General features: G+C 45.5%; 1 protein-coding gene across 2 annotated transcripts in view; it reads left to right on the top strand.

Moving 5' to 3' along the window:
* The window catches only part of CHEK1 (checkpoint kinase 1), a 31042-nt gene extending 5991 nt beyond the window's left edge, over window positions 1–25051 (top strand). Inside the window, exons 4-13 of one of the 2 annotated variants that reach the window (XM_066606636.1) lie at window positions 761–825; window positions 2384–2453; window positions 19149–19337; window positions 20967–21071; window positions 21211–21306; window positions 21480–21579; window positions 22372–22555; window positions 22644–22775; window positions 22871–22972; window positions 24243–25051. In XM_066606636.1, the coding sequence (XP_066462733.1) occupies window positions 761–825; window positions 2384–2453; window positions 19149–19337; window positions 20967–21071; window positions 21211–21306; window positions 21480–21579; window positions 22372–22555; window positions 22644–22775; window positions 22871–22972; window positions 24243–24338 (1139 nt within the window). In that variant the 3' untranslated portion in view covers window positions 24339–25051. Of the gene's footprint in view, window positions 1–760; window positions 826–2383; window positions 2454–19148; window positions 19338–20966; window positions 21072–21210; window positions 21319–21479; window positions 21580–22371; window positions 22556–22643; window positions 22776–22870; window positions 22973–24242 lie in introns of both variants that reach the window. The other variant, XM_066606637.1, reaches the window with a different exon arrangement.
* The last annotated feature ends 123 nt before the right edge of the window (window positions 25052–25174 follow it).

Here is a 25174-nt window from a genome sequence, read left to right as displayed (position 1 = left end):
TGTGATTTTTGGATTGCTTTTTTTGCATTTTTTTTGGGAGGCAAAGAAAAGAGAAAACTGGTACTTTTTAAATTTCTTTTATGGTGTTTACCATGCAAGATAAAATATTTTCATTGTGTTATGAACACTGTAATACGTTAAGTGTTGCTTTTTAAACAATTGTTAGTGTTTTATTCATTTAGATGTTTTTTTTTTTATTCCGTGGTGAAAAAATGTTTTGTTTTTTTTTTTCTCCCTAAATTAAACTTAATTGAATCTTTTCAACGTTTTTTACTTTTTTTTTTTTTTTCTCCCTGAAGGGGACTTGAAGATGCAATTGCTCGATCGCTGTAATAGTACACTGCATTACTTATGTAGTGTACTCCACAACGCTTCTGACAGCAGGAAGTTGGGCCTAATAGCCTGAATTACATGGAATAGACATGGAGGCCTTTGTCGGGCTTCCGACTTCCATGAAAACCCATTGGTGACAGAAGAAGCCTCCTCCCCAATTATCTGCTTACATGCTGCAGCTGCAATTGTTTGTATGGCATGTAAGAGATTAAACTGCCAGGATCTGAGGTTTCTCCACTCCTGGCTGTTAGAGCAGGAGCCTGGCTGCCAGTAGTCAGTCAAGCCACCGCCTTAAAAAGATGTATGTGCAGGTTTAAAGCCCATAAGTGAGGCCAGTAAAAATGCATATTGCGGTCTCTAACAGATTAAATGTTGGCATCCCAATATATTTTCACATGGTTCATCATAGTAATGTTGTCCATTCTAGAGCCGGATGTGGGGATGCCGGAGCAGGAGGCACAGAAGTTCTTCCAGCAGCTTATTGCAGGCGTGGTGAGGATTTATACGGTTTCCTGTTTGTTACATTATTTTTTTCTAGCGGTACAGTTTTTTTTTTTTTTAAATTGTATTAAGATTCGTTTTGAGTCTTTAAATTTTTAAAATTTTTTTTTTTTGCCTTCAACAATGGAACATTTAGCATTTCAAACTCCCCCTCCCCTCCTTTCCCACCTACCAGATCTGTACACGCGACAGAGCTCTCTCCCACTTTTTTGAATTTTAGTGAGCAAGAATGCATTGTTACAATGTCACAATTTTTAAAATAGCTTGGGTACTTCTAGGCTGCAATAGACCGGAGGCCTATGATATCCAAGTGGTACAATTCTCTTGACCTGGAGCTGCGCAAATCTAGACTCCTACTCCTCACTGGCCCTAAGGTTAGAAGCCTTTCCTGGATGTTTATCAGCCCTGCGACAGTGACGTGCCTCAGTTACGTCCCGTGGGAGTCAGGTGCTGTATATGAAGTGTCGTCGGGTGCTTGAGCTCTAGTATAGCCCAGCGCCTCCTGCATCTCTAGAGAGTCAGCCACTTACAATTATCTTCATGTATGTCTATCTGTATTCTTGTACTACATCAGGCAGTCTTAGCAGCCACTAGCAGCTGTGCTGTCCCCCATGCCCACTAACATAGATGTGGTGAATGACTGTGCATCGAAGGTGACATGATCACTGCTGTCCCAAGTGAAGGGAGTGAATCTTGCCATTTGGAGGGTGTTGCAAATGCAATTGTGACACGCAGCAGCCATGCATATTCATGGAGCACATACACAGATAGAAATGAGCCGTTTCTATTACAGCCCTTTAGGCCTCTGATCATCTCCTCCCTCCAAGGGTCAAATGTGAAAGTCATGTTCGACAATACAAACACGGTGGCTGATATAAACGCAAGTAGATTTAAAGTCTCCTCATCTCTTGAATGTAGCCTTGAACTTTTGGGCTAGGGGGAGAAAAATCAAATGGCCAACTGTATGACCAATTATATCTAAAGCAATGTGAACAGTCTGTAAAGATTAATCGTCAAAAGAAGCAAATCTATTCAGACATGCATAACTTTATTTTATATTCTATAGGTAAATCATCCATGAAGTAGCATGACGCAGAAAAAATTTGTCTTGTGGTATGTCCACATGTAGAGGAATATGGTGCAGATGTCACGCAATGAAAATCCACACAATTTCCACGCCAAAATGTGCACCATTGGTATGGATTTTTGTGCAGATCTATAGCTGATTTCACCCTTTCTATTGAAAGGGGGAAATCGGCTGCATATCCACATCAAAATCCATAGATTTTGACTTGGAAATTATGACTTGGAAAATCCACTCTATTTTGCATTGAGTGTGAACATACCCCAACACTCCTAGACAGTCACTGCATTAATGGTGCATTCCGACATAAATGCATGCAACCTATAATTACACTGATAAATCTTCTCCGACAAGTGCATGCATTCATATTTCATTCACTATATGGGGAGAGTTCTTTATGTTCCTTAGATCAATTTGCAAAACGGCCATTTGTCATTGCGTTTTTTTTTTTTGTTTTTTTTTAAGGAATATTTGCATGGTCTTGGAATTACTCACAGAGATATAAAACCAGAGAATCTGCTCCTTGATGATAAAGGTAGGAATCCTTTGTCTTGTATGTCCCGAATAGCGATTTGTAACAAAAGAAGAAACTGCTATAATTTTTCTCTTGTTCAACGGGAAAAGCATATATATATATATTTTTTTTAAATCTTAAAGCGGGGGAAAAGTCAGTGAAAGATATTTTAAAAATTGCCCTATATGTCACTGGAAAAAACGCAGCAAAAATAATTTTGGTAGCTACAGGAAAAAAAAAATAGGGCAATAAAACCACCACATGGGTAAAATCCCTAAAAAGTGTCTGGTCCTTAAGGTACAAAACAGCCTGGTCCTTAAGGGGTTAAATGCTCTTGTCAGAACTGATGTTAACCTCTTTCTCTGATACTGATAGCACAAAAACATGCTTGTGTGAAGCCACCCTCATGGGATATAGTATGCAGCAGAGCTGCTCTAGACTCCGCAGGTGTTGACAGTCTGACATGTGCACGCACAAAAGCACGCTTCTATTAGAACTAATGCATTCCCTATGGTGTGTGCCTGCAAAGATAGGACATGCATGCACCACGGGGAATGCATGCATTCTCTTCAATGGAGCTGTGGCTGCTGCCGGCGGTTCCATTGAAGACAATGGCCCGCCGGCACCCCTGAATTGTTTTTCAGGGAAGGGCTTTACATATAAGCCCTTCCCTGAAAAACAAGAATTTTAGTGTTTAAAAAAGCCCAAAAAACTTATCTGTCCGCTGCTGCTGTGTCCCCGCGGGGATGAAGAACACATCTGCTGCATGCGGCAGATGTTTCCTTCATCCCTGCGAGGAAAAAGAATTCCCAGCTGCACCTGCCACATCTGTGATAGATGCAGCAAAGGAATTCTTTATCTCTGCAGGGAATAAAGAATTTCCTACCACAACTGTCACATGACAGCTGCGGTGGGGGATCCAGCTGCCGGCACCCAGTAATTGTTTTTCAGGGAAGGGCTCTAAATATAAGCCTTTCCCTGAAAAACAAGGAAAAGTGGTGGTAAAAATAAAAAAAATCATACTCCCCTTCCTTCAGCTGCCGGGGCTCAGCCACATCCTCTCTGCGCTGTCCCCGACTCTTCAAAGCAATTCTTTCAGCAGGTGGGGATTTTAAATCCCCGCTTGCTGAAAGAACTGCTTCTGAGTGGCTGAGGCGCTCAGCCAATCACAGGCAGCTCTCGGCTGTCATTCAGCAAGAGCTGCTTGTGACTGGCTGAGGTGCTCAGCCAATCACAGACCTGCTTCTGATTGGCTGAGCACCTCACCCAATCACAGGCAGCTCTCGGCTGTTAGTCATTCAGCGAGAAAAACTTTTGCTGTCACAACATTGCAAAAGCCATAACACTTATTTTCCCATAGACTGAGCTGTATGAGGGCTTTTTGTTTTTGTGCAATAAGCTGTTGTAGTTTTCATACATATGTGGCAATACCAACTGCACGCAGTTGTGGTTTTACTACTTCAATCCCTTAAAGTTTTTTAAAAAAGCCTTTACTTGTTTTTATTTTTTTCTATTAAGAAAAATATATGCACACTTTTAGAAGGGTATTTAAATAAACAATTCTCTGCTTGCTTTCATCTGTGAATTTTTATTTTTCTCGTCCGTATCATTGGGAGCCACAGCCTAGACCATGGGATATAGCCACTGCCCTAGGAGGCGACACTAAGCAAAAAAGTGTTAGCTCCTCCCCCCTGGCTATATCCCCCCTGCAGGCACTCAGCTAATTAGTCTTTAGCTTAGTGTCTGCTAGGAGGCAGACGTGGCTATTCGCGGGAATCTGGGGAGTCGGGGCTTTTCCCTGGCTCTACTGGCCTCCCGGGGGAGACGCAGGCAGGGGGTGTCTCCACCACTACTGCGGCGTCTCACCCAGTGAAGAAAAAAGGGCCCGACCATGCAATGCGCATCTGAGTCGGTTACTCGCCAGCCATAGGGCTCCCCCTCCCTGGAGTAGCGCACTGTCTGACGGTGACGCATAGGGGGCAGCACTGCTGGAACAGTCGACGCATGGACAGGCTGTGGCCCCCAGAACATGGACAAGATACCCCGTTGGGGACTCCATACTGACAGCAGTGGCGGCAGGGTACCTTATGGAGCACAGGATAGCAGCGGCAGCAGCTCTCCCGGACAGGGGCAAAAGCGAGGCAGGTTGCAGGGCGCCGGCCGGCAGGCCACTTCCGGGCGCGGCGCTCCGGGGGGCGGAGCGCCGTCGTCTCGGCCGGATAGCGTCCCTTCCAGGTCGCGGACGTGCTTCCGGGGCAGGCCACGCCCCCTCCGACCGCAGCAAGTTTAAAAGGGGCAGCCAGATAGAGGACTGGCCGCTCTCAGCAGCTAGACACCTCGTCCTGCCTGCACTTCTGAGCCCAGCACTGCGCAGCTCTCAGAGCACACAGCAGCCATCCAGCCCTGCAGTTTTTCTTCTGCTATAGAGAAAGCACTCTGACAGCAGCAGCACCTACTGTCTCGGGCACCAGCAGCCGTAACAACGCCGCAGCAGTCCCTGCCACAACACCTGCCGGGTCACCAACGCTGCGAGGTCGTGTGGTGGACCCACGTCGACTCCCAACAGCATCCAAGCGTCAGGACCAGAGGCTCCAGCTGGATCGGGGGAACCGCAAAACAGCTGCTAGACCGGGTAAGCCCTGCCCAAGGCAGCACTTCGCGGTGTTTTCCCCTCACCCTCCCCTGTCCCCCCTGCAGGTACTCCTGTAACAGTAAGTAGCTTCCCCGCTACCTGGAGATTGTTTTCATTTGCCATGTCTGACCCTAGATCAGAGGGTTCCAGCCCGGCCAAGGGGAGGGTGAAGCATTACGCTTGCACTACCTGCAGCGTTAAGTTTGCTTGCGGTCAAGTCGACCCCCGCTGCGCTAGATGTGCCACGACACGCGCAACTCCAGGGACCCCGGTGCCCCCCGCCACCCCTGTGGAGCCAGGGCCCGAACCCCAATGGGTGAGGTCCCTGGCCGCTGCCGTTTCTGGTTTGGCCACATCCTCTGCGGCGATTTTACGCCGGTTAGAGCCCAGCTCAGACGCGTCCTCCTCGGAATATGCACGAGGGAGGGCACGCAAAAGGAGGTCCCCTAGCAGCGAGGACACTCCCCGTAGATCGCGCCACACCAGGAGGTCGTCTAGACCCTCCAAGTCCAGACGATCCAGAGACTCTCATGGGCCCAGGGAGTCCGTGCATACTTACCACAGATCAAGGCATTCTTCACGGTCGCGGTACTCTGCGAGACCGGCCCGGGCTCGCCATGATTCCCCTCGAGCATCGTGCTCACGGGCGTCTCAGGACACGGCCCAAACGGCAGGCGAGAGCAGTGGGTCTGAAGACTACGACCACTCTGCGGGCTCGTCGGCTTCGGAGCTAGACGAGGAACAGGTGTTGTGCCTAGCCAGTCTAATGGACAGCCTGGTAATATCCGTAAGGGAATCCCTCCAAGTAATGGAGGAACCAGTAGAGACGGCTCCTTCCACGGTGTCGTTTAGACGGCAGAAGAGATCACGACAGGTCTTTCCAGACCATCAGGATTTTTCAGAGGTCCTTAACAAAGAATGGCAGAACCCGGACAAAAAATTTAGGCAACCCGGGAAAACTTGGAAAATTACATACCCATTCCCAGGGGGTCTGAAAAAGGGTTGGGCGGTACCTCCGGTAGTCGACCCGCCAGTGTCTCGACTATCTAGAAGCACAGCATTGCCAACAGCCAAAGTAGCAACTCTGGCTAATCCTCAAGACAGGAAGCTGGATACATTGGCGAAAACAGTGTTTCAAGCCACAGGCACTGCCTTGCAGCCGATTTTTGCGGCCGCATGGGTCAGTAACATAGTAACATAGTATGTAAGGCTGAATGAAGACAATGTCCATCTAGTCCAGCCTGTCTATCCTCCTGTGTTGATCCAGAGGAAGGCAAAAAACCCCAAGGCCAGAAGCCAATTAGCCCTTTTGGGGAAAAAATTCCTTCCCAACTCCCTAATGGCAATCAGACTGTTCCCTGGATCAACCCCTAATAGTTCCTACCTGTCTGTATACCTGGATTGACACTTAACCTAATATTTATATCCTGTAATATCCTTCTCCAGAAAGACATCAAGTCCCCTTTTAAACTCCTCTATAGATTTTGCCATCACCACTTCCTCCGGTAGAGAGTTCCACAGTCTAACTGCTCTTACAGTAAAGAATCCCCTTCTATGTTGATGATGAAACCTACTTTCCTCCAATCGTAGCGGATGTCCTCTTGTTACCGTCGTGGTCCCTGGTATAAACAGATCGCGGGAGAGATCCATGTGTTGTCCCCTCATGTACTTATACATGGTTATTTGGTCGCCTCTTAACCTTTTTTCAAGAGTAAATAGTCCCAATTTGGATAGCCTCTCTGGGTATTCCAGTCCCGTCATTCCATGTATTAGTTTGGTTGCCCTTCTTTGAACCCCCTCAAGCACTGTTACATCTTTCCTGAGCACCGGTGACCAGAACTGTACGCAGTATTCCATGTGAGGCCTGACAAGTGCCTTATATAATGGAAGGCTGATGTTCTCGTCCTTCGCCCCTATACCTCTTTTAATGCACCCCAAGACTTTATTTGCCTTTGCAGCGGCTGACTGGCATTGGTTACTCCAGTTTAGTCTATTATCCACTAGTACCCCCAGATCCTTTTCCATATCACTTTTCCCTAGTGGTACCCCATTAAGTGAATATTGGTGACATCCGTTTCTCCTGCCCATGTGCATAGTCTTACATTTTTCAACATTGAACTTCATTTGTCATTTTTCTGCCCAAGCCCCCAGCTTATCCAGGTCCGTTTGTAGCCGCACATTGTCCTCCGTTGCATTAATTATATTGTATAATTTTGTGTCATCTGCAAATATTGATATTTTGCTGTGCAGCCCCTCTATCAGGTCATTGATAAATATGTTGAACAGAGTGGGGCCTAATACTGAACCCTGTGGCACCCCGCTAGCGACGGTGGCCCAATCAGAGTACGCACCATTTATTACCACCCTCTGCTTTCTATCATTGAGCCAATTTTTTACCCACGTACACACGTTTTCGCCCAGTCCGAGCTGCCTCATTTTGTATATTAGCCTATTATGTGGCACGGTGTCAAAGGCTTTAGAGAAGTCCAGATATACGAGATCAATAGATTCTCCCTGGTCCAGCTTAGAGCTTACTTCATCGTAGAAACTGATCAGGTTGGTCTGACATGATCGACCCTTCATGAATCCATGCTGGTGAGGAGTTATTCCCTTATTCTCCTTGAGGTACTCATCAATGGCGTCTCTCAGAATCCCCTCGAAGATTTTTCCTGTTACTGAAGTGAGACTTACTGGCCTGTAGTTTCCAGGCTCACTTTTGCTCCCTTTTTTGTAAATTGGAACCACGTTGGCAATGCGCCAATCCAATGGTACTACGCCGGTCTTGATAGTGTCTAGAAATATTAGGTATAGCGGCCTAGCTATCTCGTCACTTAGTTCCTTTAGTATCCTTGGGTGTAATCCATCTGGGCCTGGCGATTTTATCAATTTTAGTTTTCTTTAGACGCTTCTGCACCTCCTCCTGCGTTAGGTATGAGATATTTTGTGAGGGGTTCGTTTTATTCCCCTGCATCTCGTGTGGCATTTCCTTTTCTTTGGTGAATACACTTGAGAAGAAACTGTTTAGTAGGTTTGCTTTCCCTTCGTCGTCATCAATGATTTCTCCTGCATTGTTTTTTTAAAGGGCCATCGCTCTCCCTGCAAATCCTTTTGCTGTTAATGTAGTCGAAAAATAGCTTCGGGTTGTTTTTGCTCTCTTTGGCGATCCGTCTTTCTGCTTCCTCCTTTTTTTTTTTTAATTAAAGTATTTTTTATTAAACTTTTTCACCTTTTGCATATTTTAAAACATTTTTTTTAACAAATCTTTGGTTTCCCCTCCCTCCCCCTCCCCCTCTCACCCACCCCCTTCCCCTCACCCCCCTCCCTCCCCCATCCCCCCTAAGATCTCTCTCTCAACGTTCTGTTCTTTGGGTAAACTGTCTCTGAATGAACACAGTGTTGTGTTGTAAACAATAATAACAGTTCTTGTAACGTATATTTGTTTTCTTCTTTGGTCTTCGTGTTGCTTATCTTCTTGCTGTTTTCTTTTATTGATTCAGGGTTAGATTTTTTGTTGCATTCGAGGGGGGGGTCATATTTCTTTTGCCCGTTGCCCGGTCTCTCCCTCTCCAATCCCTCCTTTCTTAACTTTTCCCTATTACTCCTTACCACTTTATTTTATTGTATATCGAGTCTGTAATTTGTTCTACATTTCCCAATAAACTTTATATATATCCATTACATACGTTGTTATGTCTTAGTAAATCCCCGGTTTACTGGTGCCTCCCCACACGGCTCACCACTCCCTATGTATTTGATCCAATATTACTGCTCTGGGCGTGTATCCATCTCAGCCATATGTCCTGATATTTTTGACTGGTCTTACGCTTAGTGTAAATACTCCTTTCCCACGGTAAAATTTGGTTGACCTTATTTTTGAATTCTCCCAGCGTGGGTGGTTCTTCGTCCAACCAGCGCTGGGCTATTGTTTTTCTGGCTATATACAATAGTCTGGCTACCGCTAGTTTTTCATGATCATCTAATGTTAGATCCTGTATGTATCCCAGAATGCACACGTATGGTGTAAAGTCCATACGTATGCCAAATGCCGCGTTAATTGCATTTCTTATTCCCATCCAATATCTGTGCAATTTCGGACAACGCCATAGCATGTGGATTAGGTCCGCCGTGTGGGTTTTGCACCTTACACATATCGGGGAGGTTCTCATTCCTATATTGTGTAAGAAGGCCGGGGTGCGGTACACTCTGTGTATTAGAAATATTTGTGAGACTCTGTGTGATTCGCTCAGAGACAGCTTGGGTGTCATTTGTAGGATTTCCTCCCAGTGCGACTCCTCAATGGGCCCTATGTCTGCCTCCCATTTTGCTCTTGTTGATAACGGGTTGTGTGCATTGACCGTGTCCTGTATATGGGAATATAGTACAGATATTTTCCCCGCTGTGGTGGTGGCTTTTCCTATTATGTCCGCTACTATATTTATTACCATTGTTATTTCCGCCGTGTTTTTTTCCGCTTGTATAGCGTGTCTAAGTTGCAGATATTTGTAAAAGTCACTATTGGGGATGTCGTGGTTTTGCCTTAACTGCTCGAAGGTTTTTAGTTCCCCCCCCTCCAGTATCTGGTCCATTCTCCTAACTCCCCTGTCTTTCCACCCTTGGAATCCTTTTAGCTTGTTGATTTCTGGCAGGTGCGGGTTATTCCATATGGGGGTATGTTGTGTGCAGTTTTTTATATCAAGCATGTTTCTGGTCTTCCACCATATTTTATGTATCAATAATAGCGTGGGGGCACTTTGACCGTTTTTTTTAAACGCTCCACGTTCCAGGGTTTCAAACAAATGTGATCCGTTAAAGAGATTTTTAAGGATTCTGAAACTAGCGTCGTGTGTTTCTTCTGTCTCCCATCCCCTGAGATGTTGCAGCTGGGAGGCCATGAAGTACGAGAACGGATTGGGCAAGGCTAATCCTCCCTTTTCTTTTGAATTGTATAGCAGTTCTAATTTTATCCTAGGTGTCTTCCCTCCCCATATGAGTTCTCTAAATAGTCCCTTGGCCTTGTGGAAAAATTTTTGTGTTATCCAGTGTGGGGAGTTGTGTATTAGATACAGTAATTGGGGCATCCATATCATTTTTATAAGATTCACTCTTCCTATGATTGTCATGGGTAGTTTTTTCCATATGTGAAGTTTTTGTTTCCATTTTTCCATAAGTGGTTCCAGGTTTATTTTCCCGTACTCACTAACCTTTTTTGTAATTTTAACTCCCAGATATTTAATTGTTGGGGTGCATTTCAGGGTTAATTCTCTGTTGGCAACTTGCATGTCTGGGGTGTCTATTGATAGTATTTCGGATTTGGTCCAATTGATAGCGAGTCCTGAGAAGGCTCCAAATTCTTTTATTGTTTGCATCGTGGTTTCTAAAGATTTTTCCCTGTCCCCTAAAAATAATAACATGTCGTCTGCATACAAAGCGATTTTCTCCTCCATGTTTCCTCTTATGAATCCCACTATTTCCTGGTGTGACCGAATTTTGCATGCTAGGGGCTCTATTGCAAGTGCAAACAGGAGTGGCGATAGTGGGCATCCCTGCCTTGTCCCTCTGTGTAGTGGGAATGTTTCTGATGACCCCCCGTTGATGGACACATCCGCCTCCGCTCTAGCATATAGGAGTTTTACTCGTCTCACAAATATTGGGCCACAGCCCATTTTTTCTAGTACCTTCCACAGGTATTGCCACTCAACGCTATCAAACGCCTTGGCCGCGTCCAGTGAGCATATGATTCTGTCTCCGGTATTATCTACGGGTATTTGTAGGTTTAGAAATACTCTACGGATGTTCGTTGCCGTTGATCTTGCTGGTATAAACCCACTCTGGTCTGGATGCACCAAGGTGGATGCCACTTGTGATAGCCGCTTGGCTAAAACTTTTGCTATAATTTTGACATCCGCGTTTAACAGCGATATCGGCCTATACGAGTCCATCAACAGGGGGTCCTTTTCTGGTTTTAACAGAATTATTATTTTTGCTTTTCGCATTGTTTGTGGTAGTTCCCCTTCCTTTTCCGCCCCCGCCCATGTCTCCAGGAGTTGTGGTAATAAATTGTCTGCATGTTGTTTGTAAAATTCTATTGGGAAACCATCCTCCCCTGGGGCCTTGTTATTTTGCATATCTTTTACTGCCTCTTGCATCTCCTCCAAGTCTATTGGTGCATCTAGAAACTCTCTCTGTTCCTCCGTCAATTTATGTGTTCTTATATCCGCCAAGTATTCCTCGATTTGTTCTACCGTTTTTTCCAGTTTCGAGGAATACAGAGAGGAGTAAAATTCCCGTGCAATCTCTCTTATGGATGTTGCGTCCCTGACTATCTCGCCTTGTGCGTCTTTTAGTTCAATGATGTATGTGGGGCTAGTTTGTGCTCGGGCTATAACTGCCAGCATATGTCCCGTTTTTTCTCCCTCCTCATAATATGTCTGTTTCCTGAACCCATTTTTAGTGGCTGCCGTTTCTAGGACGTATTTATTAAGGGCCTCTTGGGCCTGTTTCCATAGGTTGAGTGTTGTTATAGTTTTCTCTTTTATGTAATTTTCTTCTGATTCTTTTAGTTTGTCTCGTATTTTTTGCCCTCTTTCTCTATGTCCTTTTTTTGCCTGTGTGATTTGCTGTATGTATACCCCCCTCATATATGCCTTCATGGCCTCCCAGCAAATCGTCATACTTGTGGTATCCTTATTTAATATGAAGTATTCCTCTAGTGTTTTTTTCACTATTTCCTTGTTTAATATGTTTAGCCAGTGCGAGTTCAGATTCCATCTTTTTTGGGAATGACTCACAGTGTTACTGTGCTGTATGTCCAGATGTAGGATGGAGTGGTCAGAAACAACTCTTGGTAGATATTCTATCGAGGTTATATCTCTATATATCTGAATATTCCCTACCGCTAGGTCTATTCTAGATAAGCATTGGTATGTGGATGAGTAGCAGGAGTATTGTTTGTTTGTGGGGTGCCGTGTTCTCCATATGTCTATCAATGATATCTCGTTTATTAGTTTACCTAGTGGTGTCAGGTTCCTTTCTTCGTTTGCGTTTCCTGCCCTTAGTCTGTCCTGTGTAGGGTTAATGACCGAATTAAAGTCGCCTATGATAAGGACTGGAATGTCCGGTTTATCTGTTATGAAACCTATAACTTGCCTCATTATCATGTTATTATATGGTGGCGGGATATATACTGAAGCTATAATGCATGTGTAGTTGTAGATTCTGCAGTGTAGGCATATAAAGCGGCCTTCTGGGTCAATTTTTCGTGAGAGACATTTAAACGGTATATTTCTGTGTATCACTATGCTGACCCCCCTGGAATACCTCGTGTGTGTGGAGTGGAAGCTCTGACCCATCCCCCCTATTTTGAACGTGTCCGTATTTTCTTTTGATAAATGTGTTTCCTGCAAGCATATAATAGCCGGGCCTTGTTCCTTGATGACTTGCAGTACTGCTGATCGTTTTGTCTGGTCACTCATACCTCTCACGTTCCACGATACGACCCTTATCCTACTACCCATTTTCCTTGTTTTTTGTTTTCCGCAGGGTTATTATTTTCTGGGCGCCTCCACCCCTTTTTGTTTTTATGAGTGAGACGCACTGGGAGGGTCCCCATCTCTGTATTTGTGTCTCGCCCGTGTCGCCCCGTATATGTGTATGTGTATTACTGTTTGTTCTCCGCATAGGGCTTCTCCAGTAACATTTTGGTTTGGTCCCCCACATCCCCCAGTACAGACATTTATCCACATTTACTATACATATTTTCGTTATTTGCAACACATTTATCATTTGTACATTTACGTTGACATTTCTTCCCCTTATCCCACCCTGAATCATTTTTCTATCGTTTAACCTTATCCCTTTTAACTGTATCTTATCTAATATTCCCCTAATATGCGAGAGAGAGACCAAACAACAGACACCCCCAACATGTAACTCACTGATCCGTTGTCTCATCGGATCGGGGTACCAGTCCTCCATTCTCCTACGCGATGCATCCTGTCGTCCCAGGAGCTCCTTTCAGAAATTTTCGGTTCCCTTTGCATGAACGTTTCTTTAGGTGCAGCCTCTTCATGGTGTCTTGCGCGGCGATCTTCCCCTCCGAATCTGTTCTTCATTTTGATCTATCCAGGCACCTGCATCTTTTGGGTTTTCAAAGAATTGTGTCGTGCCCAGCGCCGCCACTCTCAGTTTAGCCGGGTACAGCATCCCGTAGGGCACTTGTAGGTTTCGCAGTCGTCTTTTTATTTCTACAAATGTTGCTCGCTTCTTTTGTATTTCCGTGGAGAAATCTGGATAGAAGGAGACTTTCACGCCATTATATTGGATTTCACCCTTTTCGCGGGCCTTTTGGAGTATGGTATCACGGTCTCTGTAATGCAGTACTTTGATGAGTATCGGTCTGGCTGGAGCCCCCGGGGGGAGGGGTCGTGTCGGTACACGGTGGGCTCTTTCGACTGCAAACATTGCAGTTAGAGTGTTTCTTCCGAACAGTTCGGGCAGCCATGTTTCAAAAAATTCTGCAGGGTTTCTTCCTTCCGTCTTTTCTGGGAGGCCCACAATCCGCACGTTGTTCCTTCTTGACCTATTTTCTAGGTCGTCTACTTTATTCTGTAGATATTGTATGTCATGCAGATTTTTTTCCACGTCTCGTTGCATCGGCTGTATTGCGTCTTCTACGTCGCTTATACGTTGTTCAGTTTCTGTCAGACGCTCTGATATTTTCCTCATATCTTGCCGTAGCAGGTTTACATTACTTTGCATCGCCCCCATCTGCATATTAAGGTTGTTCAGTGATGCGTTGCCTTTAGTGATTTCGCTGAATATTTCTTTCAACGTAGGCTCCCTGGCGCACCTTTCGTCCTCCTGCCTTTGATCTTTTTTGGCGGCATCTTCTGCACTTTGGGAGGTGTCTCGTATAGTGCTTTCTGAGGTGTCTGCGTGATTTGCGCTGTGCGTGCATATGCCTGGGCTGCTTGCATTATTCATGCTGTCTTCTGTGTAGTGTTCGTCTGGATTGACACTGTTTGCACCTTTATTTTTGTAGTTGGGGTTGTCTGCCTGACTTGTGACTTCCTGCTTATTTCCAGCATGATCTTGTACAGCATGTAGACTATTTTGTTTTTCCTTGTCCTTGCTGTGTTTAGCAGGATCCGTTGTTGTGTTTGCTTTGTCTGCTCTTTCCTTTTGACTTTCACTTTCTGCATGTACTGTGTCTGCAGTTTCTTCCTCCCCTCCTGCTCCCTCCGTTTGTGTGCTTCTCTGTGGGCTCTCCCGCTCTCCCCTCTGTTGTTTTGGGCTTATGGAGTCCTGTTTTCTGCCCCCCTCCTCCCTGGCATACCCTGCCAGCTTACGTGCTGTGTCTGCACTGTTTGTGCTGGGCTGCGGTATGAGCGTTCTCGGCTCCCTCCCTCCGGCGCCATGTTGTTTCTGCCGGCCCCTGGCTTCATCTGCCTTCCCCCGCTCCTTGCCTCGCATCATTAACTCTGCTGCTGTCTGTTCTGTCTCCGGAGCTTGCTACTGTGCCTCCGCTGCTTTTTGATTGCCTTTCGGCGTCTCTGGGTCCCGTTAACAGGATGGGAATGTCGGATCTTGCAGGAGCTACTCGGAGATGCGACTATCTACATCTCCGGCCAGGCTCCGCCCCCTTCTGCTTCCTCCTTGGCAGTTTTGATCGTATCTTTGCATATTTTGTTTTTTTTCCCTGTACGATTTTAGCGCTTCTTCGCTGCCTTCTTGCTTTAGTAGTTTGAACGCTTTCTTCTTTTCGTTTATTGCCCCTCGTACCGTCTTGTCGAGCCACATTGGTTTCCTTTTAGTTGAGTTTCTTTTATTTTTAAAGGGAATGAACTGCTCACATGAGGTGATTAGGATCCTTTTGAACTTTTCCCATTTGTCCTCCGTACTGGCATTTTTGAGGATGTTGTCCCATTTAATGTTACCGATAGTAGTTCTAAGCTCATCAAATTTTGCTTTACATAAGTTTAGTTTCTTTGTCACTCTCTGATAAGGCTTCCTATTGATTGATAGCTGGAAGTTGATTATATTGTGGTCACTATTCCCCAAGTGCCCCTCAACCTGCACCCGTCCGGTTTGTTAGTTAGCACTAGGTCCAGAATGGCCCTCCCTCTTGTTGGTTCCTGCAACAAGGCGTCCATAGCCTGGGCCAAACAGCTACGGAGAGACATTGTAGCAGGCGCTCCACCGAGTGAGTTGCTCGAAATGACAGACAATGTCATACAGGCAAACAAGTTTGTATGCGCAGCGGAACTAGACGCAGCCAAGTTCGTGGCTCGGGCGTCAGCTGCATCGGCCGCGGCAAGGAGAACTCTCTGGCTGAAGAGCTGGTCAGCCGATACGGCATCCAAGATGGCTCTAACAAAGTTGCCATTCGAAGGAAACAGGCTATTTGGACCTAAACTAGATGACATGATAAAAGACGCCACAGGCGGCAAGAGCACGTCATTACCACAAAGGCCGGCAAGAAAGAAGGTCCCATTAAAAAGGAAACCATTTTTTAGGTCCTTTCGATGTTTTTCCTCCCGCCCAGGGTCAGGGCAGTGGTCCCAACCTACGAGAACCCCGACGGACGCAAAGAAGGGCCCCTCTTTCAAAACAAGACAAGCGTGGCGATCCCGACCTGGAACATCCAAAACGGCGGGATCGAAGAGAGCGGCATGAGACACTGCCCCCACCCAGTGTCACCAGGGTGGGGGGCAGGCTCTCCCAATTTTGGGAGACATGCGGGAGGCGCGTGAGCAACAAGTGGGTACAGGAGATTGTGACATCCGGGTACACAATCGAATTCACGACTCTCCCACGGAATTCGTTCTGCAGGTCCAGAGTGCCTACCACCCCGGAAGGAGTAGCCGACCTACAGCAGGCAGTGCAGAATCTCCTGGCACAAGGGGTTGTGAAACCGGTGCCGGGGGCACAGGAGAGGCAAGGGTTCTATTCGAATCTTTCTTGTACCCAAGAAGGACGGCAGAGTGAGGCCGGTTCTGGATTTAAGGAGGTTGAATCAATTCATCAGAACAAAACATTTCCGGATGGAGTCAATCAAGTCCGTGATAACCTCCATGCAGCCGGGGGAATTCCTGTCCTCGATAGATATCAAGGACGCTTATCTCCATATCCCGATTCGGGAAACACATCAAAAATTCCTTCGTTTCGAGACACAGGGAAGGCATTTTCAATTTACGGCGCTACCATTCGGCCTGTCTACTTCTCCAAGAGTGTTTACAAAGGTACTAGCAGCAGTGATGGAGCTACTCCATGCGGAGGGTATATCGGCCATTCCATACCTGGACGATGTACTAATAAAAGCACCGTCGCGGGACGGCAACATCAGAAGTCTACGCGTCACAATGAAAACTAGAAGAATTCGTCTGGATAGTGAACCGCGAGAAGTCGTGCCTAATACCAACACAACGCTTGGAGTTTTTAGGCATGATATTCGACACCAGCCAGCAGCGGGTCCTACTACCTCAAGCAAAGGTAGACCAGCTCCTGCAGGGTATCCGGTCCCTAATGCGAGGGAAACCGCTAACCATCAGACACTGCATGGCTATCCTGGGCCAGATGGTGGCAGCATTCGAGGCGGTCCCCTTCGCCCAGTTCCGGTCAAGGAGACTACAACACCTGATATTGTCACGCTGGAACGGGTCCCGACTGACCCTGGAACAGCGAATCCGGATAACCCCTCAAGTCCAAGGGGCGCTGAAGTGGTGACTGAAACCTGGGAGGCTTCAGGCGGGACGGCCTTTGGGCCCAAGTCGATGGATAGTGTTGACGACAGACGCCAGCCTTTCGGGTTGGGGTGGAACACTGGGGGACCAGTCTGTTCAAGGAGTTTGGTCTCAAAGAGAAACAAGGCTGCATATAAACATCCTAGAATTGCGGGCCATCTACCGGACTCTCCCGACACTTCGGGTCCAGCCTCAAGGGGAAAAATGTACGCATCCAGACGGACAACACCACAGCGGTGGCCTATATCAACCGGCAAGGAGGCACACGGAGCGCGTCGGTAATGAGCGAGGTATCATACATACTAATGTGGGCGGAGAAGCATCTGAGCTCTATATCCGCAGTCTACATTCCCGGAGTAGAAAACTGGGTGGCGGATTACCTAAACCGGGAAAGAGTAGATCCCGGTGAATGGGGGCTGCACCCAGAAGTTTTTCGGACGATATGCCTGAAATGGGGCACACCAGACGTGGACCTCATGGCGTCCCGACTAAACTACAAAGTGCGCCCGTTTGTGACCCGAGCGCGGGATCCACAAGCAGCGGCAACAGACGCACTGACCATTCCGTGAAGGGAATACAAACTTCTATACGTATTTCCGCCAATCCCTGTCATACCGAGGATCCTAGGGAAAATCAAGCAGGAAGGGCGACCAGCGATATTAATAGCGCCAGACTGGCCAAGAAGAAGCTGGTACGCGACCATCCTAGAAATGCTGTCCGACACACCGTGGCACCTTCCGGACCAAAGAGACCTGCTATCCCAGGGGCCTTTTCTACACCCGGATTCCAGGTCTCTACACTTGACGGCTTGGCCGTTGAGACCGAGGGGTTGAGAAAAAAAGGTTATTCGGAGAAGGTTATTCAGACAATGATACGGGCCAGGAAACTAGCCTCGTCGGCGATTTATTATAGAGTATGGAAGCGCTTCTTCACCTGGTGTGAGGAGAGGCGGGTACAACCGATGCAATTTTCGGTGGCCAGAATTCTTGCATTCCTACAGTCGGGCCTCGAAGTAGGATTAAGGGTAGGCTCGCTAAGGGGACAGGTCTCGGCACTAACGGTACTGTTTCAAAAGCCAATTGCAAATAGGATGGCTGTACGTACATTCCTGCAAGGAGTCGCCCATACGACACCCCCGTTTAAACCCCTGGTCCAAACTTGGGATCTTAATCTCGTGTTGGACACTATGATGGACCAGCCATTTGAGTCGCTGAAGGACATTTCTATGCGACTACTGACCTGGAAGGTGGTATTTCTCGTCGCTATCGCGTCGATTCGTAGGGTCTTGGAGCTGGCGGCCTTGTCTATATAGACGCTGTATATGACCTTCCACCAGGACAAAGCAGTACTAAGACCATCACCCGAGTTTCTACCAAAAGTAGTCTCGCAGTTTCACATTAATGAAGAAATTGTCTTGCGTTCTTTTTGTCCAGCACCAGTACACAAAAAGGAAAAAATGCTGCATCACCTGGACGTAGTAAGGGCGCTGAGGATCTATGTGAAAAGAACAAAGGAATTTCGGAAGACCGACACCCTCTTCATTATTCCGGAAGGGGCCCGAAAGGGTGACTTGAGGCCGCCGAGCCCCATCGAAATGGATAAGGTCCCTGATAACAGGAGGCGTATCGCACCTCAGGACGCTCGCCGCCATTTCGGGTTACGGCCCACTCCACACGGGCGGTAGGGGCTTCCTGGGCAGTCCGTCACGGAGCCTCAGCCCTTCAGGTGTGTAAGGCAGCCACCTGGACTTCCTTACATACGTTCTCAAAGTTTTACAAGGTCCACATAGCCGCATCATCTGACGCCGCTCTTGGCTGGAAGATCTTGCAGGCGGCGGTCGCTTGACCGCCCGGCTGAACTTTGAATGCCCACCCAATATATTGTTTTCGGGACTGCTTGTGGACGTCCCATGGTCTAGGCTGTGGCCCCCAATGATACGGACGAGAAACAGATATTTTTGGTATAACCTACCGTAAAATCTTTCTCGTCGCGTTCATTGGGGGCCACAGCACCCATCCATTGTTTATTTAAGCGGTTGCTGGAACTTTCTGTTCTTTGGTCATTTTTTGGCAGAAAATTACGCCAAAAATATGTATTTTGGTATGTATAAAACATATGTATAATTTTACTCCCACTGGCTTCCTACTGCTTGCAGACAGACTAATTAGCTGAGTGCCTGCAGGGGGATATAGCCAGGGGGGAGGAGCTAACACTTTTTTGCTTAGTGTCGCCTCCTAGGGCAGTGGCTATATCCCATGGTCTAGGCTGCGGCCCCAATGAACGCGACGAGAAAGAGATTTTACGGTAAGTTATACCAAAAATATCTGTTTTTGTTCTTTTCAGATCAGCTGAAGATCTCTGATTTTGGGCTGGCCACTGTCTTTAGACACAACGGTCGAGAGCGTCTGTTGAACAAGATGTGTGGGACAGTGCCATATGTGGCTCCCGAACTGATTAAGACACGAGGGTTTCACGCTGAGCCTGTGGATGTTTGGTCATGTGGGGTAGTGCTGATTGCCATGTTAGCTGGAGGTAAGGAGGCTGAAAATTTGTCACACAAGTTTAAAGGGATTGTCTAAAATTAGAAAAATCTGGTTGCTTTCTTCCACACACAGCTCCACGTTTGTCCATAGGGTTGTGTGTAGTATTGCAGCTCTGCTCCATTGAAATGAATGGGAGCTGAGCTGCGATACCAGACACAATCCATGGACGATGCAGGCGTTGTGCTTGGAGGAAAGCCATGTTTTTCTAACCATGAACAACCTCTTTAAACATTGCATATATCCATTACTTGATATGTATTGCTTGTCTAATATATAACGGTGTAATATGTACTACAATTACATTGAACATACAGATGCGGTGTTATTATATAGATAGAGATATATAGATAGTGTGTGTGTGTGTGTGTGTGTGTGTGTGTGTGTGTGTATATATATCGATCTCTGGATAACTTTTAGGACATCACTCAATGGCACTATGAGAGGACTGCCTATCCATATTTGACATTCCCACTTATCAAATTACAAGGTTTTCTTTGTAATAGCACTATCATATCCGTATTGATTGCAGTGTTTACCTGGTTGACAGGATAACATCTACATTAGATTATAAGTTATCGCTTTCTAAATGGCCGATTTGCTGCAAGACCATGAGCAAGGAAAGCTGGCAAGTTTAATTGATGGAAATATCTTTGAAGATCTAACATAGAACCTACTAAAGGTTTTGTCTGAGATCATTTTTTTTTTTTTTTAATAACCTCCAGTTCCCAATGCCATTAAACGGTCATATACTCCTCTCTTCCCACTGTATCTTTCTCCACCTCTCGGTTCTCACTCTTGTTGTTTACGGGACATCACAGGCTACTGCAGCCAAGGACAGAGCTCAGCGCTAGGTCTCTGAGCTGTCATTGGCTGCAGCAGCTTGTGACGTCCTGTAAACGCGCTGGAGTAGCCTGTTAATGTGGTGGTGTGGAAGAAGCGGGGAGTGGTGAGTATATGGCTCTATTGTTTTATGGCAGGGGAGCTGGGTTTTATAGAAGAAGAAAAAAATCTTGGAGAACCCCCTTTAAGTACAGATTAGAAACCCTGCCCCCTTTCCCCTCCTCTAGGGGATCCCTAACAGCATTTTACAACAAGGTGTTTGTTGTGGTTTTTTTTTTTGTTTGTTTGTTTTTCTCTTCTGGCAACTAGGATACACATTTTCAATTGTGTATCAATAACATCATGCTATGTGAAAACTTTAAACGCAGTTTGTACTGATACAGTTTCTCAATTTGAGAATCCCGGTCCTGTTGGATCTTGTTCTCCCACTCCACTGATGTAAATATCTACATGAAAATATAGTATTTTATTACACACTATATGAAAATAAGACTACCTCAGCTAAGACTTCTTATCTTACAATTGGCATCTATAACAAAGTCTCTCTATTCTATATATACATAGTGTGCTCAATATGCTCTGTATTTTATGTACAGCTTTTATAAAACCATAGATTGTTTTTCTTAATACTGTAATATTGTAATTGATACGAAAATCTACATTAGCAAAAAATAGTTTGCATGATACAAAAGTTGGTGGGGATTTTTAACAGTGGCTGCATTTATTAGACCGGTCTCTGGATTACAGTTAACCTTTTAATTTTATCTTATTTTTGTAGAATTGCCATGGGATCAGCCAAATGATGTGTGTCAAGAATATTGTGATTGGAAAGAATCTAAGCACTACCTGACTCCATGGAAAAAAATTGACGCTGCACCTCTGGGTAACCAGCGATTTCTCATGTACTCATAAGGTTGCCAACAATAATATCCATGAACCCTATCCTTCTGAGCGAGAGAGCTACTGAATAGGAGCATAGCAGTAATAATACTGAACTGTTTTATATCTGTTCCCCTTTCTAGCTTTGCTATGCAAGATACTAACTGAGAACCCCAGTTTAAGGTTTACTATTCCGGACATCAAAAAGGACCGTTGGTTTACCAAAACGATCAAGAAAGGTATGTTGGGCTGTAAGTAGTTTAAGGGAATATTTTTTTTTTTTTTTTTTAGAAAATGGCAAATTTTGTAGTGCTGTGTGTCTTTATTTATTTCTAACATTTGAAGTTGCAGATATTGGGAATGGTTTTTGCACTTGACCAAAGATTGTTATATTTGTTTTTGCCAACTCTAGCTATAAAGAGGAGCTTCACGCCGTCAGGGGGATCTGAAACCCATGGACTCTTTAGCAAACACGTTCGTTCTGATATGGATTTGTCTTTGTTCTCTCACAGGTATATGCTTCCTTCTCCAGAAAAACTGATTTTTCAAAATATTCTTGTGACTAATCTTTCACCTCTGAGCATGTTTTATGTTTGTATACCTTCTAGTAAGGTTCCTATATTTCTACATTTAAAAATATAAATAACTCCCCTAGATTTACAGCAGACAGTAATGTTGGGTTCAAAGACATGTGTTTAAGGCTTCATTCACACGACCTTATGCGTTTTTATAGTCACCCGCAGATGCAGTAAAATTGCATTAAAGAATAGCTGCGGTCGAGTCTCGCGCTTTTATTAGCGCTTTCTCGTCCACTCACACCGGCGTATCGCGAGAAAAAACGCAGGGTGGAATTCTGTCGGTCGGCAGAAATTTTTTGAATGACTTTTAATAGCCAAAATAGCGGCAGCTGTCTTTTCCAAGTGCCGGATGCAGAAAAACTCCCTTCGCCTCATTTTTTTCAGCTCCCATAGGAGTCTGAGCGCTACCAGGGTTTCCCGGAAAAAGATAGGTCTTGACCTATCTTCTCACACAGCAAAGAAAAAAATAGTTGACCAACTTCACATTTTGACGGTGCGCCTTTTTTTTTTTCTTTTTTTTTTTCACTCACCCAAAATCACTCGTGAATAAATGCATTAGAATGCAATGCTTCACATGGTCAAGGTTTTTGGCCAACACCTTTTACTTGGCTAAATAGCTGCATAAAAACACTTGTGTGACTGAGGCCTAAGTGTAGAACCAGTGTGATCAGTTTTGCTGTATCCAGTAGATTAAAGGTTTGTAATAAAGCTCTAATTTCTTTACAGTGAGGAGAAGGTGACCTTTTCCAGTACACAGCCTGAACCCCGCACTGCGCTCCCTAGTTGGGATAGCAGTTCCTCTCATATAGATACACTGGTGCAGGGTAAAGGAATCAGTTTCTCTCAGCCAGCCTGTCCTGAGAACATGTTGCTGAACAGCCAGTTACTGGGGACTCCAGGTTCCTCACAGGTAATTAAAGTTTTGTTTATATTAGCTTTCTCCCAACTTTTTTCCGCTTTTTATAACTCATTCGGCGGTTGTTTTGTTACATGCACAGAATCCATGGCACCGCTTGGTTAAAAGGATGACCCGCTTCTTTACTAAAGTTGATGCAGAAAGCTCATACACTAGTCTGAAGGAAACTTGTGAAAAGATGGGCTATGTATGTAAGAAATGCTGTGTCAACCAGGTCAGTGTTTTGTTTTCTCTTCCAAGGCACACTAGCTTGTAAATACGTTTACAAAAATTGCATCCATGCAAACAAAATTTTGTTCCTTTTATCAGGTGACCCTTTCAACCACTGACCGAAGGAACAACAAGCTTATATTCAAAGTTAACTTGGTGGAAATGGAGGAGCGAATTTTACTGGACTTCCGCCTTTCCAAGGTACAGCCGCTTGGCATAAAGATATTAGAAAAACTACTATAGCGGAAACTAATGCCAGTATAACATCGGGCTCATGGCTGCAATTTATTTTCAAATGTTAAGATGTGTAGTTTGGAATGTACTGCATGGTATTAATGCAGAATATTTCAGGTGCACAATATTTTTTTTATAGAAATCCTTTTTCAGGATCGCTATCAATAATTGAACACTGGGGAAGCACCACTCGGGATTCTGATCAGCTGATATTCCGCTTGCTGTTGGCGCAGCAGGGATAGACTTCATCTGGGTGGGAGCAGGAAGTCTCAGAGGCAGTTGCACTCCCGTTGAAATCAATGAGAGCAAATTATACTTCCGATTCCGCATTGGGGCCAGAACAGGAAGTTTTAGAGGCCGCTTTGCTCCCATTGCTTTCAATGGGAATGAAGCTGCCTCTGAGACATCCTGCTCTGGCTCTCTCCACGGACAATTGGCCGGATGATCAGCTGATTGCTGAGGATCCCAAGTGGTAGATCCCCCAGCGACCAACTATACCTGTATGAGAAGTATATGTTGAGAGTATTTCCACATGCTTGTCTCTGAAGTTTCCATATTTCCCCACACCTCCAGCGTATGTCAAGTGTCCATTGAGCATGTACTGGTCTAGTATGCATGGGCTTCCCTTTCCTCTGCAGTAGTACCCAGTATAAGAAGAGGGAAACCTATGTTGTATGACTTAAATTTTTTTAACTTTACTCCTATAGAATATCATATGTCAGAGGCATGTTGGAATACTCTAAATGTAGCCAAAACAATGCATGTAAATGGGCCTTAAGACTTTGTTCACACAACGATTAGCCCTCAAAATTCATTCAAACGGCTGAAAGCGAGCGATAGTCATGTGAAAGTGAAACTATCGCTCACTTGTCGTTAGCGGTTGTTTAGGCTGACTTTTCTATCAGCTTAAATGACCTCGTTAGCACTCGCTGGATCGCTGGCTTCTCTTGCTATGTAAAAGCTCCCCGCCCCAGCTCTTCCTATAGGAAGCGGACAAGAAGCCCGCGAGCCGCCGGCAGGACTCTTAGCAGTCGTGCAATGCATTCAAAGTAACTACCTTAGCGATCTCAGCACTCGTGCAGTCACTAAAACAACTGTCGACCTGTGTAAAAGGGCCTCTACAAGTCTACTTTGTTTTGGATATGACCACAAGATTTTGCTGTGAACTTTCAGATTTTTTTCATCCCTACTTTGCACTGATCCCTTTTTGTTTTCCCCATCCTCCTTACTTTTCCAGGGTGATGGTCTGGAGTTCAAGCGACATTTCCTTAAGATAAAGAAGAAGCTGGATGACATAGTTGCTAGCCAAAAAGTTGTCATGTCTGTCACATGATCATTTGGGAAACCTGTTTTGGCATTGTTTTTCCACTCTGACATCAAACTCCTGTTAAGTTCTAGTTCCTGATTACCTTTTTATTAATCTGGCACTGTTAGGTGAGTAGTTGCTGATGTGGCTGGTGGAAGTTGAACTACCCCCATGTGCTCTGGAGAGGGTAGAGTCCCCATTCTCTTATGCCTAGCATGTAACATGCAGGAATTTCTATTGGGGATTCTACTGTGTTTTATCTGGATAGTGAATCAAAGGACACTTGTTTTTTGTTTGTTTTTTTGTTACACATTCCTGGTTTTCTTTAAGGCAGTTTCTGAACATATTCCTGGACCAGTGATGTAACAACATTGTGAGGTTATATAGTGTTCACTTGGGAGAATATTGAGTAAGCACTGAATACATCTATTAAGCCATTTTCACGCAACCATATTACAGGTGCATTTATGTGCCCGTATCAGACACGTTTACTGGCCCACCATTAGGTCTACGGACTATGAGCAGCATAGGAATCAATGATTGTTCGGGTAACTAAATCTGCGATTGGGCCGACATGTTAGTTTGTATTAGGGTCACGTAAATGCACCTGTTGCGTGCTCGTGTAAAACTTTGGGAAGTATGACAGGACCTCTTGTGAACCTGGTTTCAGAGACTAGTACCTGAATAAAAGCTACTATTATCAGTTAGGCACCCTTGGGTAATGTTTGTTTTGTGACTTTTAGGCCGCCTGCACACGGGCGGGTCGGATCCGGCAGCGAGAATTCTCGCCGCGGGACCCGACCCGAGAGCCTGCAGGGACGAGCGCGTACTCACCCGCGCCTGGCGGCCCCAGCTCTTTCATG

The sequence above is a fragment of the Eleutherodactylus coqui genome, chromosome 6 (assembly GCF_035609145.1).
Source record: "Eleutherodactylus coqui strain aEleCoq1 chromosome 6, aEleCoq1.hap1, whole genome shotgun sequence".
NCBI lineage: Eukaryota > Metazoa > Chordata > Amphibia > Anura > Eleutherodactylidae > Eleutherodactylus > Eleutherodactylus coqui.
The sequence above is the reverse complement of the archived record's forward strand: the minus strand, read 5'-3'. Positions and strand labels throughout refer to the sequence as shown.